The 18,153-nt window shown below is 35.7% G+C and overlaps 1 protein-coding gene across 1 annotated transcript; it reads left to right on the forward strand.

Moving 5' to 3' along the window:
* The first annotated feature begins 553 nt into the window (after positions 1–553).
* Positions 554–16,916, forward strand: LOC141390194 (uncharacterized). The gene is made up of 4 exons (XM_073962949.1): positions 554–1,014; positions 1,291–1,434; positions 13,209–13,981; positions 14,035–16,916. Exons 1-4 carry the CDS (start codon positions 868–870, stop codon positions 16,229–16,231), a joined length of 3,261 nt encoding a protein of 1,086 aa, XP_073819050.1. The 5' UTR covers positions 554–867; the 3' UTR covers positions 16,232–16,916.
* Positions 16,917–18,153: the final 1,237 nt, after the last annotated feature.

The raw sequence follows: 18,153 nt of genomic DNA on the forward strand, positions 1-18,153 counted from the left end.
ATGAGTTTTCATTTCACGTATACACAAAGGAATTGACAGATGAAATCGAGTGGATTTCGTAAATGTAAACATAGTATTCGTTGGCTCCAGTTGGCTCCCCAGCTGCCGCTTTATTTTGTTGTTGGAATTTGTCCAAAAAAGATTCGAGGAGAAACAATTTGCTAGTTTCAAACTAATTTAATCATTTTTTTTTTTTCAATTTTTTAAAGAGACAAAATACTTAATTGTCTTACTGGACATAAAATAGTTTAAACAATTGAAAAATAATTTGAAATTAAAATCGTGCGTTTTTTCTCTAACAGGCGATTATTTCAGTAGAATTTATGTGGTCGCTGTGACGTTCTTCGTCAGCTTTATGCTAGGTTTACATTTACGAAATCCACTCGATTTCAACTGTCAATTCCATTGGTTTAACGTCAAATGAAATCCAATGGATTTCAGATGAGTTTTCATTTGACGTATGCGCAAAGAAATTGACAGTTGAAATCGAGTGGATTTCGTAAATGTAAACGTAGTATTAGTCGACTTTAGCCGCCGCCAAATGTTTTATATGGCAGCCGTCGCCGACCGCGAATACCCTTCGGCTTCGTTCTTTGATCATGGCCCAAAAGGAATTGTTTTGTGACGCCTTCAAAGTGTGTTTTTACGAGAAAAAAAGGAATGCGGGGAATACTCTAACAAATTCTTTCTGCAACAAATGAAATAAATCAAAATGTGAATCGGAAAAATCAAACAACTAAGCGGAAAATTAAAATCTCAAAACAATAAAAAACGGCTGTGAATAAAAAACAAGTTGCTCTTCTCAGTCACTCGGTCACATTTGAAAGGCAGTAAGTCATATGTGCGTACGTGATATTTGAAAGGTAGATGATGGATACCAAAGTTCCCACCAACGACAAGGAGGTAGCGAGTTTCCACGACATGGAAGATGTAAGCCTGTTACGCCAGCCGATGAGAACAGCTCTTACTGGATTTCAGGAAGCCAAGAAAGCATACGAGAATGGAACTGAGGAGGTAAGGGGGGTTGCTAGATAAAAAGAGCTCGGTCGGGGTGGAAGAGGAAATCCATCCACACTCAGTACTCAGTATTGCTAATTAGTGTATCTGTTTGATTGTTGCTTTATGTTGAGATTTATGTATGTAGAACATTATGATGATGAATACATCAATCTGTATTGGATGGATGCATTAGCCATGAATATTGGTCACAGTCTGCATTATTTGACCTCTTTTTTCTATTTTACCTTTTTCATGTTTGTCGTGTGTATGTGCGCCTATCATTTACTCCAGGTACGTCGTTTGCTGTTACATGAATGTTCCATCATCTATGAGTGCAACGTGTGTCGCAATATGTTTCGCAGTTTGGTAAACTTTATCAGCCACAAACGCATCTACTGCAAATTGTCCGCCGAGGGAAATCACCGCCCCTATTCGGTAAGTTGTAACTTTTATTGTTTGTATATTTTGAGCGGCATAAATGGCTAATGGAAGGAAGATAGTGATTCATTGAAATCTTATTTTTGTGTAAAGTTCATGAATTCATGACAAATAATAAAATGGCGTTAGTATATAAATATACTGTAATGGAGTGATAGAACATAAGCACATCCGCCATTAGCGCAATGGATATTATTTCTTTGAAGAAGAAGAATTTGAAGGTGTACCATAAAAAAAAGTTACATAATGTAATTTTTCAACTATGAAAGGAAAGTAAAAAAATCCATAAAACTTAAAACTTTACTAATGTTGTTTCCAATAAGTGCGAAATAGTGACGTGGACTTATTTTTTAGTATGAATGGCAGATATAATGCGAATTATTTTTTACGTTGAACACAACATGATATTCATGCTTCATCTATAGAATTTGTGAATGAATGAATGACTTTTAAATGTCTGTAGTGGAATTCTGTAACTCATTCTAATGCTTTTAATTTCAGTAATTAACGAAAATTTTCAGTAATACTACGACCGGAATGTAATATCCTTTAAGTTCTGCCGAAATCAAGAGGGCTTCAACTTTGATTAAAACTTAATTAATTTAATTAATGTAATGTTGTTTGTAGAGTTTAAATACCTTCCATAAAAACAAGAATAAAAATATCATAGGTCATTACCTAATTAATTGCGTGTGTGTTCAAAAAACAAAATACATGTACCCACCATACCATTGCTATCGAAGACGATATCGTTTTCGAATGTTTGCCGATAGTTTTGCGGATATTTTTTTCGAGAATGACACACGAGAATGAATTGACACGAAATTTTGTATGGAGGTTGGTTTCAAACCAGAATGGATCCCTACAATAATTTCATTTGTTCCATAAAGAATTTCTGATTTGTGGGAAGCTAATTCCCTATGGTAGTGGTGTAGGGTATCACATGGTCGGCCCCGTCCGAGTATATCCTTGGCTTACTTGTTTTTACTATTTTGTTCGATATCTTAAAGGAAAAATTGTTATCGTAGTAAAAAATGGTAGCAGGTTCTGGAACGGAGCAATTATGCGTAGCAGTTATAATTAGGGATACGTAATCGAAGTCAAAAATCGACTATTCGATCTTTCGATTTTTACCTTCAACGGAAAAGTCGACTTTTCGATCATTCGATATTCACCTTTAACAAAAACGTCGACTTTTCGATCTTTCGATTATGATCAAAGTCGACTAAAATCGATTTTTGATCGATTTTATAACTTTTTTTTGATACATATCGCGAAAAAAAACCCGAAAGTGACGCCGAACGAATAGGACGCGCAAAATTTCAAAGAAAATAAAATTAATTAATTAATTAGTGTTTTTTCCATTTTTTGACGAAAAACTAATCAAATAAAATGGTTTGGCCTGAGGCCGTTGAAATAACTCTGGATGATGGGTTTAAATACCCGTTACCGAGGATCAAAAAATACATTAATTACATGAGGGAGTATGCCGCGATCTTACAGGCTTTTCCCAATAAGAAAATTATCCCAATAATGAAAATCGCCGATGAGCTCCACAGCAAATTTGAAAACTTGGAGACACATTTTGTTACGAAGCGGAAAATGAAGATTATCTGTAGCGACCGTGACACCATCAACAAAATTGTTGCTGATGAGGAAATGCGCAGTAAATATAACATTTTCATTCCAGCTGAGCTTTGTGAGATCAAAGCCGTAGTGCAAATCCCGGCCGACCAAGACTTTTCGGAACAATTTTTGTATGAAAATTTAATTATAAAACATAAAGCTGAGTATGGTCCAATCGATCAAGACATTGCCATAACTGAGGTTAAGCGTTTTACTAAGCCGGACCCAGCCCAAGAGGGTCAAAGAACCAATTCAGATGCCGTCATGTTATCATTTGGTGGCAATAAGCTGCCTTCTCATGTATGTATCAATAAAGTATATTTCCCAGTGAAGCCGTTTATTGAGCGAATTCTCCAGTGCAAGAAGTGCTGGAAATTCGGACACTCCACTCGAGTTTGCACACGGGCCCGCCAAGTTTGCCCACGTTGTGGCTCTGCTCATGAGGGTATTTGCACATTGATGCCACAATGTATCAATTGTCACAAGCCCCATGATGCGAGGTCCAACCATTGTGATGTACGTACCGAGCTGAGAAATAAAGCTAAAAAAGTAGCCGAAGAAAAAACACCAATGCTCACGACTGACTTCGATTCAACAAGTCAAAATACTTCTCCAAATACGTTCGACCTTTCTCAGGAAGACTTTCCTGAAATAAACGCAAAGAGACCAAAGCTAAAACCCAAAGGTGGTATAAAAAGAAAGATAATTAATAGCCCAAAACCTATTGCTAATGATGGCATAGGAGAAACAACTAACAATAATGACATTCAAAATGAAACTCCAATAACTGAGAACTTGTCGGTTGACATCGACATAGCCAAATCTCAGACTAACAATGACCTTCAACTGCCTGATTCCATGGAGAACCTAGCTTCGCACGTTGAGTTCAATTCAAACTCGTTGTGCAACTCCACTCGCATTGAAAGCACCCAAAACCAAAATTCGCTTGAAACCATACAAACTACAATAAACAATACACCAAAACAAACGACTAACAACGATAAACCTAATCATATCCAAACAAGTGTTAATAAAGTTAAAAATATTAAACAATCATCCACATCCTCCGATAACAGCATCAATGCACCCCTGCATCTTTTTGAGGCTTTTCAAAAAGACAAGATGAATTGTAACAATGAAGATTCTACAGATTAATTTAAGAAGTATCAGAAATAAAAAACCCCAATTGTCTCAGTTCTTAAGAGAATCGGGGATAGACATTGCATGCATTTCGGAGACTTATTTGGATAATATAGATGATTGTAATTTACCTGGCTACGACATTTTAAGAAAAGATAGGACTTCATATGGCGGCGGAGTTGCCATATTAATAAAAAATTCAATACATTTCACCAGCGTTGACATCAACATCATAAATCGGAACATAGAAATAGTAGCCTGTTGCATTAACAGCGAGATTGGCCCAGTCATAATAATATCAACATACATTCCACCTAACGTGTCTTTCAGCACAGCTGACCTTATGAGCATCATACCATCTACACCACAATGTGCAAAAATTATTATGTGTGGAGATTTCAATTGCCATCACATAATATGGGGTTGTAACAACACTGACCATCGCGGAGAAAAGATGCTCCAATTTATAGAAGACAAAGATCTCGTTCTCCTAAATGATGGAGCACAAACTTATTTTGGTACCAGCTGTCCTTCAGCATTAGACCTATCAATATGTAGTCCTGCTATAGCACTGATCTCAACATGGTACACGTTAAACGAATGCTTTGGTTCCGACCACTGCGCCGTAATCATTGAAGTCGACTTACACGCAAGGTGCCGCAAAACCACATATGGCGTACCAAGACACATAACAAAAGATCGGCTAAATAACGGCATAGATGAAATACTGAATAGCGAACTATATAATGAATGTCCCGATGACGAAAAATTTGAACACCTTTCAAAAAGCTTGTACAACAAATTTGTGATTCCCGTTGGCAAGAAACAATATCCAGACAACGGCTGGTGGAATCTTAAATGCAAAAAAGTCAAAGCAACATTAATCAAAGCCCTAGCACGTTTCAAAAAAGTTCCCACCAGAATAAATAATGAAAAGTTGAAAAAATGTCAAAAGGATTACTTTTACACACTCAGAGAGGAAAAGCGAAAAGGGTGGCAAAAAATGTGTGAAGACATCAATGCCGACATCACACCAACTGAACTGTGGAACACCGTTAAAAAGTTCAGAGGAAGACACAGCAATAAACACAAAAGCATGCCAGAAATGTGCGTTGATAAATTCTACGACATATTATCTGGGCCCATCGGACCTATAAATGTACCTCCTACAATGGACAACATTCCAAGAGACAATGACTTCACAATAGAGGAATTAAACGCAGCTATAGAGGGATCTAAAGACACATCAGCCGGCCTTGATGGTATTCGTCATGGGCACATAAAAGAATTTAATAATGAGGTAAGAGAAACACTATTGTCACTATATAACCACATATGGCGCTCTGGAAAAATACCGAACCCATGGATGGAATACAAAGTATGTCCTATACATAAAAAAGGCAAGCCTGTTGATGACCCATATTCATATCGTTCAATTGCCATGATCTCATGTTGGAGAAAGTTATTCGAACGAATGGTCTTTCGAAGGATCGACCACCAACTAGAATCTTCAGATAAACTGCACAATGCACAATCTGGATTCCGGAAAACCAGATCAACGCGTGATAACCTAACTTGTATTTGGTCAGCGGCCCAATTGGCAAAAAGGGAAGGTAAATACCTTATGGCTGCATTTCTAGACATCAAAAGCGCATTCGATAATGTAAACATTGATATTTTAATCGATAAATATAAAGATCTTGGTGCAAGTGAACATACCTGCGCTATTTTACATCGTCTATTCCAATATAAAGAACTCATTATCGAAGCAGAGAATTCTACTACTCGTAGATCCTTTACCGGAACACCACAAGGCTCCGTCCTGAGTCCACTGAGCTTCAACGTTTATATAAACGATATCTTCAAAGATCTAGGAGTGGAAATTTTAGCTTATGCAGATGACCTCGTAATATTCTGCGCAGAATATGACCTAAATATTGCAAAAATAAAAATGCAGAAAGCTCTTGATTGTCTAGTTAAAAGATTAGGAGAAATACAGCTTGAACTTTCCCCACAAAAATCGAAAGGAATGATTTTCAATCCATACAGCAGACGTTCTATTCAAATGCACCCTGATCTAATTATCAATGGCGAACAAATTGAATTTGTAAATACATTCAACTTTTTGGGTGTTGTATTGGACTCGAAACTCAGCTTTATACCACACATTGATTATATACACAAATCGACTTTTCAATTCATGAACATAATCCGTGCCCTTTGTGGCGTGTCTTGGGGAGGCAATCCACAACAGCTCATTCGTCTCTACGTTGGAGTAGTTAGACCTAAAATTGAATACATGGGACACCTATTGCTTGACGCTCCGCTTAACAAGTTACTCAAAATACAAAGAATCCAATTTCGGGCGCTCAGAACGGCACTCGGAGCTATGATTTCTACCCATACCCAATCTTTGGAAGTGGAGGCCAACATAATGCCTTTGCCGGAAAGACTAAAACTGCTTTCCAATAACTACATCAACAGTATTATAGTCGACTGTAGAAACCCGACCAATAAATTTCTATCAGAATATAATGAAAAATTTCAGATCAGGCCTACATTTTTCCAACTATATCAAGATAAGGTAGCGAACAACAATATTATGAAACTTCAGCGGCCTATGCAATATGAATTCCCACTTCAAGCTAGCCTTCTGGTTCCCAACATATCATTTCTAAACGTCTGTAAAAATCGTTCGACCTCAGTGGATATACAAAACCTGTATAGCACTACCATCAACACCAATTTTCCAGATTACATAAAAGTATTCACCGACGGATCAAAAACCCCAGACAAAACCAGCTGTGCCTTATGGATGCCATCGTTAGACATCGAAGCATCCTTCTCTTTAAATAAAGCAAGTTCCATATATTCCGCGGAAGCATACGCCATACATGAGGCTTTGTTATTAGTAAGAACCTGTGAACCTGGGAAATATTTAATCATTACGGACAGCAAATCGGTCCTAACAGCCATTGCATCCCAAAGCAATAAAAACACCCATCCCTCTATTCTTGAAATAAAGAATGAGGTGTATCAAATGTCTGGGGAGGCTTTCACCGTTCACTTCCTGTGGGTACCAAGTCATTGTGGCATCGATGGGAATGAGTACGTGGACTCTATTGCAACGAATCACAACCATACCGACTCATGTCCAAAATTATATTCATCGGACTTAAGACAACAAGACAAAACTGCGGCTATCACATCCTGGCAGGAAAAATGGAACACAAGTATATACGGCAGACGATTTTATTCATTCTCCCCTAAAGTCAACTGCAACCCTTGGTTTCGAAACATCAAAATGCCCCGAAGCGTCGCAACAACCATTACGAGACTTAGGTTTGGCCATAACCAGATGAAACAACATCTCCACAAGATCAATATTACCAGCACTGACAGATGTGATTGTGGTGACATCCAAACCGTGGACCACGTCACATTCAATTGCCCAGACGTTAACCTCAGCACAAGACGTGCTCTATTACAGAAACTGCGACAACTCGGTATACATCAACCATCAGTCGATGATATTCTTAAAACAAACAACATTAAGGCCTACCTGGCCTTATGGACTTATTACAAAGAAGCAGACATTAAAATTTAAATCAGAATCAACATTCAAGAACACAGAACTCCCAAGAAAAATTAAAAAATCTACAACATTCCCATGAAATACATTTATACCCATGAAAGTGGCAGCATAGACTTAGTGTCTCATGTCACTTTAAATTCCACCCCAAACATGGTGGAATTGACATATGAAAACATATGTCTGAAGAAGAAGAAGAAGAAGAAGATACATATCGCGGTCAACAGAGGGCGTTATTACAATATTGTTCATATAAAAAATTTTGGGTAAGAAAATCGAAAGTCGACCATGAAAGGTCGACTTTTCGATTTCTCTATAACCAAAGGTCGACTACGATTTTTAGACTTTTCAAGCCAAAAAGTCGACTAATCGATTAATCGAAAGTCGACTTGCCTATCCCTAGTTATAACGATATTATTTGAAAAATACAAATGGGAGTTTTATACAAACTACATACAATTATTTTTCAAAACTAAAAAAAAAAATAGAATAAATCCAGGGGCTCAATTCTGTTTCTATGAAAATGTGAAATGATACATTTTATGTTCACACGAGAGTTTCAATTACGTTGTTCGCCTGCCGAACGACGTACACGAATTAACCCGTTTCCACGACACCATTCGTAATTAACAGAAACATAAACAAAATTTCCTTCATTTTTGTTTCCTTGTTTTCACGGAAATTTTAACCGAAAACACATAAAATATACATTAAATAAATAGGAAAAGCAATAGACTTTTCTTTAAATGTATCTTCTATATTTTACTACACATATTTCATTCATTTTTCCATAAATTCTGAATAATTTTGTATTTTCAATATATTTTTATATGTTTCTATTTTCAAAATTAAGAAGAATGTGTGCGAATGAAACACACCCGAACATTACTTTTCGAAATAATTTTACCTTTGCTTTTCCTTCAAAACAAAAAACAAATTTAAAAAACACACAAGAGTGTGGACGTGTTTCTTTCGCACACATTCTTCTTTCGACATACAGAAACAGGCTGTAAATAGAGAGAGACATGTCAAAACAATGTTTGTGTATACAGACTTTCAGTTATTTGTTTCCTTTTAGTTTCAGATTTTTACGCGATTTTGAACTAATGGACAAGAAATGTGTGTGGAATCAAGAAGGAAACACAACCATCTTCCTTCGGCTTCTATATAAAATGTTCATTAATTTTCATTCAACTTTTTCCTTTTTTCTAAAAATTTCTGTGTTTTCAACAAGTTTTTGAATTTTTAATTTAGATATGTCATAATTAATTTTTTCGATAAATTCTCTTATTTGTTAGGGATGGGACATACTTATTCTTCGTAATTTATTCATAGTTATGGGTCGAACAACGAATAGAGAACGAACGACGTACCGTGGAAACGGTCTATTATAAAGTCGAAGGTCACACTAGAGTGGTTTCATTGAAACTTTTAGGTATTTTTAGATCGAGTTCCCCACTGCAGCAACTTTATGATATCACTCTACTGTGAAACTCGACCTAGGAACCCTTGTTTTCATGAGATTGTTTCAATGAAACACTCTAGTGTGACCTTCGACAAAGGGGAAAAGAAAGTTATAAAGAAAATATTTTTCATTTCAAATTTTCATGGAACAAGAATTCAGCCCCAGAAGAATCTACTATTTTTTACTACGATAAAAATGTTCCTTAGTTAACGAAAATAATAGTAAAAATTACTAGATTCTTGCAGTTCTGGAACAGAACATATGTTTCTCGATCGAAACAATTTTTTTTGTGAAGAAAAAAAATTCACCAAATGTTCGAAAATGATATCGGTTTCGAACTTTTGGCGAATAAAAGAAAAACACAAGAAAACTTATTTGCCAAATGTTCGAAAATGACATCGTTTTCGAAATATGTGGCAAACATTCGAAAAATATCAGCAACTGATATGGTGGGTATTTAAATTTTAAAATACATGTATTTTGTTTTTTTGAAAGCACACGCAATTAATTAATTAGTCCCGGTCCACACTAGTGTGAATTTCATTAACAAATTTCATGAAATTAGGCGTTCTTAAATCGAAATCCCCACCACAGCAATTTTAAGATTTTACTCTACTATGGAAGTCGATCTAGAGACGCATAATTTCATGCAATTTTTTCAATGAAATCACTCTAGTGTGGACCGGGACTTAGGTAATGACATAAGGTGAATATGCCATTTGGGTTTTTATGCCATATCAAATTTATGAATATTTTCTGTATTTCTGAAACACCTGTTCTGGTTTAAAAGCAAAACATCATTATTTTAGCTACCGCACTCGGAAAAATATTTTTAATTGTAAGTTTTTTCTAAGTAGCCTGCATTTTGCCGAGGTTTTAAGACTTTCTCATATGGACATGTGCAAATCTAACAAAACAAAATTTTATTTTAAATTGTAAATTTTTTCTAAGTAAAAAAAGTAAACAAGGAAATTTTTGGAACTTCAGAGGCCCATATCTCTGGAAGTATACATTTCCCAGAAAAAAGTAATGTACAGCTAAATCAGTACAAACAACACTACCTGTGGAAAGTTCTTCCGAGAGCGGTAGCTAAAAGAAAGATAAGCCGAGATATGTATGAGTCCAGAAAGCTTTGGAAAAGGGTCTTGAAAGCTTCGGAACCTAACCTATGCAAAATGGATATCGTACTAGTAAAACCGTATGAAAAGAAAATTTTATTCGCTAAGTTGAAATTTGCGTCTGTCCAAAAAAATCATGTCTTCATTTGTTATTTAAAAATGCAAATAGCTTCTAAATGTATTGAAAAGGAAAACAAATAAAAACAAACGATTTATCTTAATTTTAATGAGGTAGCAATAAACCTAAGCTTAACAATTTTTCTATTTTGACAGTGTTATCGCATACCTTAGTTGCAATATTGGCCAACATCACAATATTTAACATATACACAGCAATAAACTCCCGATTTGTAGTCGGACCCACAAGTAGTTCTGCCTTGTAAAATTTTCAGACTCATTTTCAAGAAATTTTAAGGGAATGTCCCCGGTCCCTGTGAAAATAGGCTACATATTTTGTTGAATTTTGGAGTGGGCGTCGAACTCCCCTATGTCTTATGTATCGGATTGGAAAATAATTAGCGAAACAATAGCGGCTGTGTCTCCGACCTTAAGGCCCCCTTTCTGTATGTGTGACTGACAAGTGTGTAGCACGACCCATCAGTCAAGTCTAAAAATCTTGAATTTCTCCTCCAAAAATGTATGAATTCTACGTTCTTGTGTTCGTATACCAACATTATTCTCTGTTTTTCAAAATTGTTTATTGACAATTTGAAAATAAACACAATTCACCAAGACTGATGGGGGTTCATTTTGAAATCAAAACTATTTTGATTTTCATCAGTCTTCAAAAACTCACACATATGTACATAATGATCGGTATCCCATAAATTTGTGTATTTTGATCCTTGAGCCAAGATAAAGCCAGCTTCCATTACCTCTTTACGTGAGGATCGGCCAAAAAAGCTTATCTATAAGGCATCCATAGCTCGATCAAGTAATGTTTTGAGGTCTTCAGCATCTTAACTGCACACTGATTTCATTAGTTTGCTCATATTTGAAAAATTTAATGATTGGCACATATGAGACATTTTTCAAAGCGCTTTGCTAAGAACCAACTTTAAAGACAAACTTTTGAAGTTGGCCTAAGATTATGTTTATCAGGTTTTGCATCGTATAATACAGTTTTCTAATGGAACTAATCTAAATGAAGTATTTATGAGCGAAAAACGTAAGTTTTGAAAAATATAGTACGACGTATACCAACCATAGTGCAATCCCAAATCACAAAATGGTGCAAAGGTACATTTCAACTGTTCACGTTTTAAACTTTTTTGAATAGAAGCCAAATTGATTGTATACACAAGGTTAACATCCTAAGGACTTCCAAATGGTCGAGGAATAAATTGCTTATAGATACGCTTTTTTTGGCCGATCCTTACATAAAGGGCTAATGTAAACTGGCTAAAACTTGGCTCAAGGATCAAAATACACAAATGTATCTGATACCAATCATTATATATTGTACGATATAACATCCATAGCATCAAACAAATCTAATTATTAAATCTTTTGTCTACAAAATCCATTGAGTTGCCCAATAAGTGCTCAATTTCTGGAAAAAAAATTGCTGCAAGGACAATCGCCTGTTTTTTGGCTAACTCCAAAGGACTTTTGTTTTCAAACAGCCATCAAATCTCATAAAATCTATTGGATTTACTACTTACTGTTAACTAAAATATTGAGAATTTTGATCCTAAACTCAACTAAAAATATTTTTATCGTCCTTTTTCATCCACACTCCTTTTTTTTGAACAGTAGTAGTAGCAGTAAATAATTTAAAACAAATTACCACATTTCTGCTAATGAATAAACTGTTGGTATGTCAACAATGTTAAACAAATATAAAATAAACCAAAATGGATAAGTTTAACCACATTTTTTGACCATTTCCTTTTTTTTTTGTATGGACACTCCTATTATTTTGAACGCAACTGTATGTAATTCATTTTGGGAGACAATGGGGTTGTGTCTCCGACACTAGATACTTGTTTGAATCCAAATTGTTATATCTTGATAACTGATGGCCACGCCAACCCTTTTCAATATACTTCCAAAACTACTGAACTAAATTTCATGAAATTTTCAGGAATGTCCCGTGAATAGACATCGGATTTTGCATATTTTGCAAAAATTCAAATAGGGAAACTCTGGTAAATCTGCATTATACGCATTTATAATATCCGAGAAATATGTTCATATTTAACCCAAAGCGGTTCTTGACGAATCTTTTTAAAATATGTGTATGTTTATGAATTTTTAATAGGCTGTCACTAAAATGGTATGCGCCATACCCTCACTTGCAGGTTTTTTTTTAATAGTAAGATGAAACCCACGGCACACTTTGGCCGCTGAAATGAAAAATGGAAAAATCCATACATATTGTGTGAGTTAGATTCGCTGTATCCGAAAAGCACGCGCACCTCAACTGATTCTAACGAAGTCGCGAATAACAGTCATTTTAATTTTCATTTTTTTGATTGATTGGCATTTCAATATTACTTCTTATTCTAGATATGGGGAATCTAATTCCTAGTTCATTGTCCTAGTTCCTAAACGTTTGAGTGATTTCATCCAAACGAATGTATGAAATCGCTCATACGTAGTTTTATTATGCAAACGATGCTATCGATTTGGAACAACATTGTGAACTAGATCGTTCGATTGAAATAATGTTCCAACAATAAGTTTCAATATATGTACATATAAAACTTTTTTGTTAAATGCTTCTAATTTGTAATCGTATTGCTGCAGAATAATCTTGCTTTGATTCAACAGTACTTTATATAAAAATACATTTATTTACAAATTCCCCATCCTTTTTTATTTTTAGGATTACAACTCCAGTCTTATTATACAACCGACAGAGCAACGTTCACAAACGTGGTTTAGTAAGAGTCGCAGCACTGGGTCATCACCCATACCATCAAAGTCATCATCACGCGATTTAAGTAAAGTCATTGAACGCCTGAGACGTGCTGAACCAATAGCAAATGAATCAATAAAAAATCTAAATCTTGATTCTAAAAAGAAAACTGATTGCATCCCATCTGGTGGCGAACAACAACAACAGAAACAGGAAATATTAAGTGTTGTAGAATCTGCTGAGCAGCAAACACACACTCAAGATCAAAATGATCCGGTTTTGCAATTGGAATCGGTTCCAACGTCTACGCAAGCTGTCTACCAAACTCTCAAACCACTTAATGCTACGGACAGTATCAGAACCGAAGTTAATGAGGTTCATAATCTCTTAACCAATCAGAAGACCATGATTGGGCCGGATGGCAAAGCCATAGTCAGCAATTCATTCGTAACCACCACTATGGCGGACTCAACACCATTGGGTGTATACGATGAGGGAACATCACAAACTGTCCTGAACGCATTGAATGAACTAAATCCAATGGGTGATAGTGTGAAAATGCAACAACAACCTTCAGTTATCTGTCAAATATGTCAGATGAATTTTCAAACCGAGAAAACCTTAAACATTCATATTCAAAAGAAACACAATTCTTCAACGTATGTATTCCAGTGTCCAACCTGTTCGTTGACATTCCTGCAACCAGCCGCTGTTATTCGACATTTGGCCAATGAACACAAGTATGTAAAGTGCAAACTGTTTTATATTGAAAATAACATTCTTCCCTTTTCAGAAAACCTTTGAAGAGAATTCGTAAGATGCGTGATTCAATTCTAAGAAAACGCATTCAAATCGGAAATGTACATGTAAAAGGACCATGTCGTGAACTCAAGGGATTGCAATTGGACTCTAAAAAAGACCCGCTAGCTGGCAACAGTGAAAATGTCCTGTCAACACAGAATGGTAAACCTGTATCCACGTGTAGATATTGCCAGCAAACATTCGAGAAAAGAGCTGCATTTGCCGCTCATTTAACAAGTTGTGCTGCTAAGAAGGAGACAACGGTTAAAAAGGAGGCACAGGCAAAAATTAGAGTTGCAACTAAAGAAGAAATTCACACCAAATTAAAAAACCAAAATAGTAAATCTTTAGCCAAAAAGCTAGAAGAAAATCAAAAGAATGAACCTGAAATCAAATCTGTTGATCAGAAACCGCCAAATATCCCAAAAAAGGAGACACAAAATGATGGCCTTCTAAGTTATCTATACGATTGTGCAAGAAATCGACTGAACGGCATTAACATTAAGCAGGAGCCACAAGAGGAAGAGTTTAATTCGAATTCTACACATGCCACAAATGGATCGGACATTAATGAAATGTTTGAGAATTTAGAAAATCAGACTTTCGGCGAAGGCTTACAAACCGTTTCGCTGGATTTGATGGTGTCAACACGACAACAAGAAATTCAGGCAGAATATAAGCAAGAGGAAAGTATTGACAGTATCAAAGAGGAACTTCCCAAAATGAAACAAGAAATTGATGGAGAGGAACAAATTACGGAACATAGTTCAACGGAAATATCGGAAGCTGGTGTTCAGGGAAAAAAACCCAAAACTTTTCGAACAGTGCCTGCATCCAAACAACTGACATGTCGCTGCAAGATATGCAACAAACAGTTCAATGCATTGAGTAATTTACGCCGGCACATTTCCATGTTCCACTATAGAGCGCGGCGTTTCGGTTGCAGTTTATGCGACTATCGTGCCTTCAGACGTTACGACATTGTTAACCATTTAGCATTTGTACATAAGATGCAGGGAGAGCGTGAATCTATGGCTGTAGAATTCGTAACCATGCATGATGTAAAATATTCAAAGGATGATGTGGAGCATGATATTGTGGTGGTAAATGATACCGGAACAGCGAATTCAAAATTGCAAGAAAACGATGTAAAGACCTACGAAAATAAAGTTAAACGCAAAAAGGAAACGGTAGTGGCTGAAGTTGAAGCGGAAGAATCTGAACCACAAGCAGCAGCTTTACCAAATAAAATGATTACCAAAGCCGTGCGAACTAAACTACGCAAAGCCCTATCACATGATGTGAACATCGGTCAACGAAGACCTATTCGCAATCGCATCAAAACTGTTAATAGTGATTTTGTTTATGATCTTTCAAGCCTCAAAGAAGAACCCAGAGAACATACAATTCGTATTGCCCTTAAAAGGCGTAATACCGTAGGAATGGCGGATACCAAATCCAATACATCTGCTGATTTGACACCTCCTATTAAAATTGTACCTTACAGACTTAGAACTGAACCTCTAGTTCCAGCTAACAAAGGCTCAATAAAAGGATACGCTGCTCGGATATACCGTAATGTTGTCCAGGAGGCTTTAGCAGCGCCTTCAACATTACCAGAGTTACCTGCTGAGAGGCCGCTTATGAGACCGCGTCTATCCCTTCCTGGCCGTAGTGATTCGTTGAATGCACCCGTCATAGAAGCAACGGAGCTCGAAGTGGCACGCTTAGAATCCACATTTTTTGATGACTCATTCCTAGAGAAATTTGCAAAGAAATCGAATCCTTCTTTCAAGATGAAGCCTTTGTTGGCGTTGCAGCATAGTCCGCTCAACTCCATACTGCAGAAATTCGAAAACAATTGCAATAAAGTTCACAGTTCTGAAAGTTCTACTCTAAATTCTTTCCAAGAAAATGGAGTTGCTGGCGATGAGCTCCAAGCTCATTTAATGAACATAGAGACTACCCCGCCCAAACAATCCCCTCTTACCGCCATTGAAAACCCATTGGAAAGTTTAAGTGAACAAGTTCTGAAACAAATGGACAGTACACCGCCTAATGGTACTCATATAATTGATTCAACATCACCACCCTCTACACCTAAGAAAAGAGTTACACTCATGCAAAGACTTGCCGAGAATAGAGCAAAACGACGAGATCCGCTATTAAGAAGTGCTCTAGAAAACTAATATTTTTTTAATAGATTAAAAGTACAATTTATTTTGTATTATTTAGTATAAGACTAAGGCTATATGTTGTTTGCCCTCAATTCACCACATACCATTCTTTTCATTCTGCAAATTTCCTTTGTCTATTGTCTTCACATTTGAACCCTATATGAAGTGTATTATTGTGAATTGCCAATTCGAAATACGGTTATCAAAATTTATCGTGAGTATTGCCTGAATTGTTATCCCATTCCAAAATGTTATGAACTCACATTCGAAAAACAGTTTTAAAATAGTCCTTGTACACAGTACACATATTATTTAGCCAGACATCCCCCCAACGTGATTAGCGACCATTATTTTTTATTCATAATTTATTCCATTTAATTTAAGAATTAGCACCACCCTTAAGCAACAGGGCGGAAATGAAGTGAAACGTGTTCTTTTTTACTTTAAGTATTTATTGGCTACGATGTGGATTAATTTGTTTTTCAACGTTATGCCAATATTTTGCCTCTCATAAGAATGTATCATTGTATGTCACAAATCTATAGTTTTTGTAGTTTTTATTATATATTTAACACCAGGCTTTAATTATTATTATCAATAGAGTAAGGTTAAGTTCAGTACCTTTGAAAAGAACTAAAAAAATATCACATCCCAAAAAGTTATAATAATAAAGATGAAATACATAACATACATAAAATGAAAGCATTTTAAATGAACGAATTTACACAAGTCTTGTTTTAGTTAAAAATAATAATAATTGTTCTACCGACTTAAATTACCGAAGTAATTTAGTGCTTTGAAATATTTGTTGCCGGCAAATGCAACAACTATGACACCGGAAATATTGGACATCACAAGTATATGAATACTTAAGTGATGTTTATTTGGCAAAATTAATAAAAAAGCACTGATTTTAAATTGGTAAATGCACTGCCAGACGACAGATGTATTTTGTTTATTTTGGGTTTAAAATGGGGGTTTATAATTCGGCGATGGGGACGATTTTAACACTTTCACGACTATTCGAAAAGTAAAGATTAGAGATGGCGGCAAAGTGATTAGAGGTGGGGGACTACCGATTATTATAAATCGATATCTATCAGCCCTTTCTATCAATTAAAATATCACATCCCACAAATCAAAATCTACTAGGGCGGTTGGGGTGGAACCTTAACAATTGTCTTCTTAGGTAAAAACACTTGTTGATCACATAAAACTCAAAATGTAGTGAAGGCGAATAAGTCAAAGTTAACTGTTCTGGTCTCCCTATTTCCAATTTCTAATTTTTATTTCATTTGGTACTATATGCAAATGTTGTCTTTCCCTACTGGTTTCCCTTTTTCTTTATGGAAAATAAAACTTTACTTCTTTTTTAACCTGCTAACAAACCTGTTGTTCCTGGTAAGAATCGTTTCCAAAACTTCCAAATTTTCTACAATAAATATTCGCTATTTTTTTCAATTCCTTCGCCTAAAAAATCTTGTTTTTTTTTTCTTTCTTTTCCATACCATCCATTTCGCAGCGACAACCATCCCAGCTATTCGTGGAATGACATTATCTTATTCATTTTCTCTTATGTACGACGATTTAATGATGCGGTTTGGAAACTAAGCGTACTGAAATGTAATAAATGTTAATAAAAGTTGTACCAATGCACATAGGTTTCAATCAGGAAATTTTTGGCCAAAAACCTATTTTTGAAGTTTCGAAATTTTAATTTTTTTTTGCACAGAATAATAAAAAACACATCAAGTCATCTGAAAATAATTAGTTTTTGTAAATAACGTTAGTATTCGTTGATTGGCGCAGTACCAAAGTTGACACTTTTTTATGTAAAAATAAAACAGACTTTGTGCTGTAAAATATACCATTTTTGTTGTATTGCGTCGCTGCATAAATATACAGAAGTGAGACCAAAGTTATTAAGAATCAGG

The sequence above is a fragment of the Musca autumnalis genome, unplaced genomic scaffold, assembly GCF_047663935.1.
Source record: "Musca autumnalis isolate F117 unplaced genomic scaffold, ASM4766393v1 scaffold_1, whole genome shotgun sequence".
Taxonomy (NCBI): Eukaryota; Metazoa; Arthropoda; class Insecta; order Diptera; family Muscidae; genus Musca; species Musca autumnalis.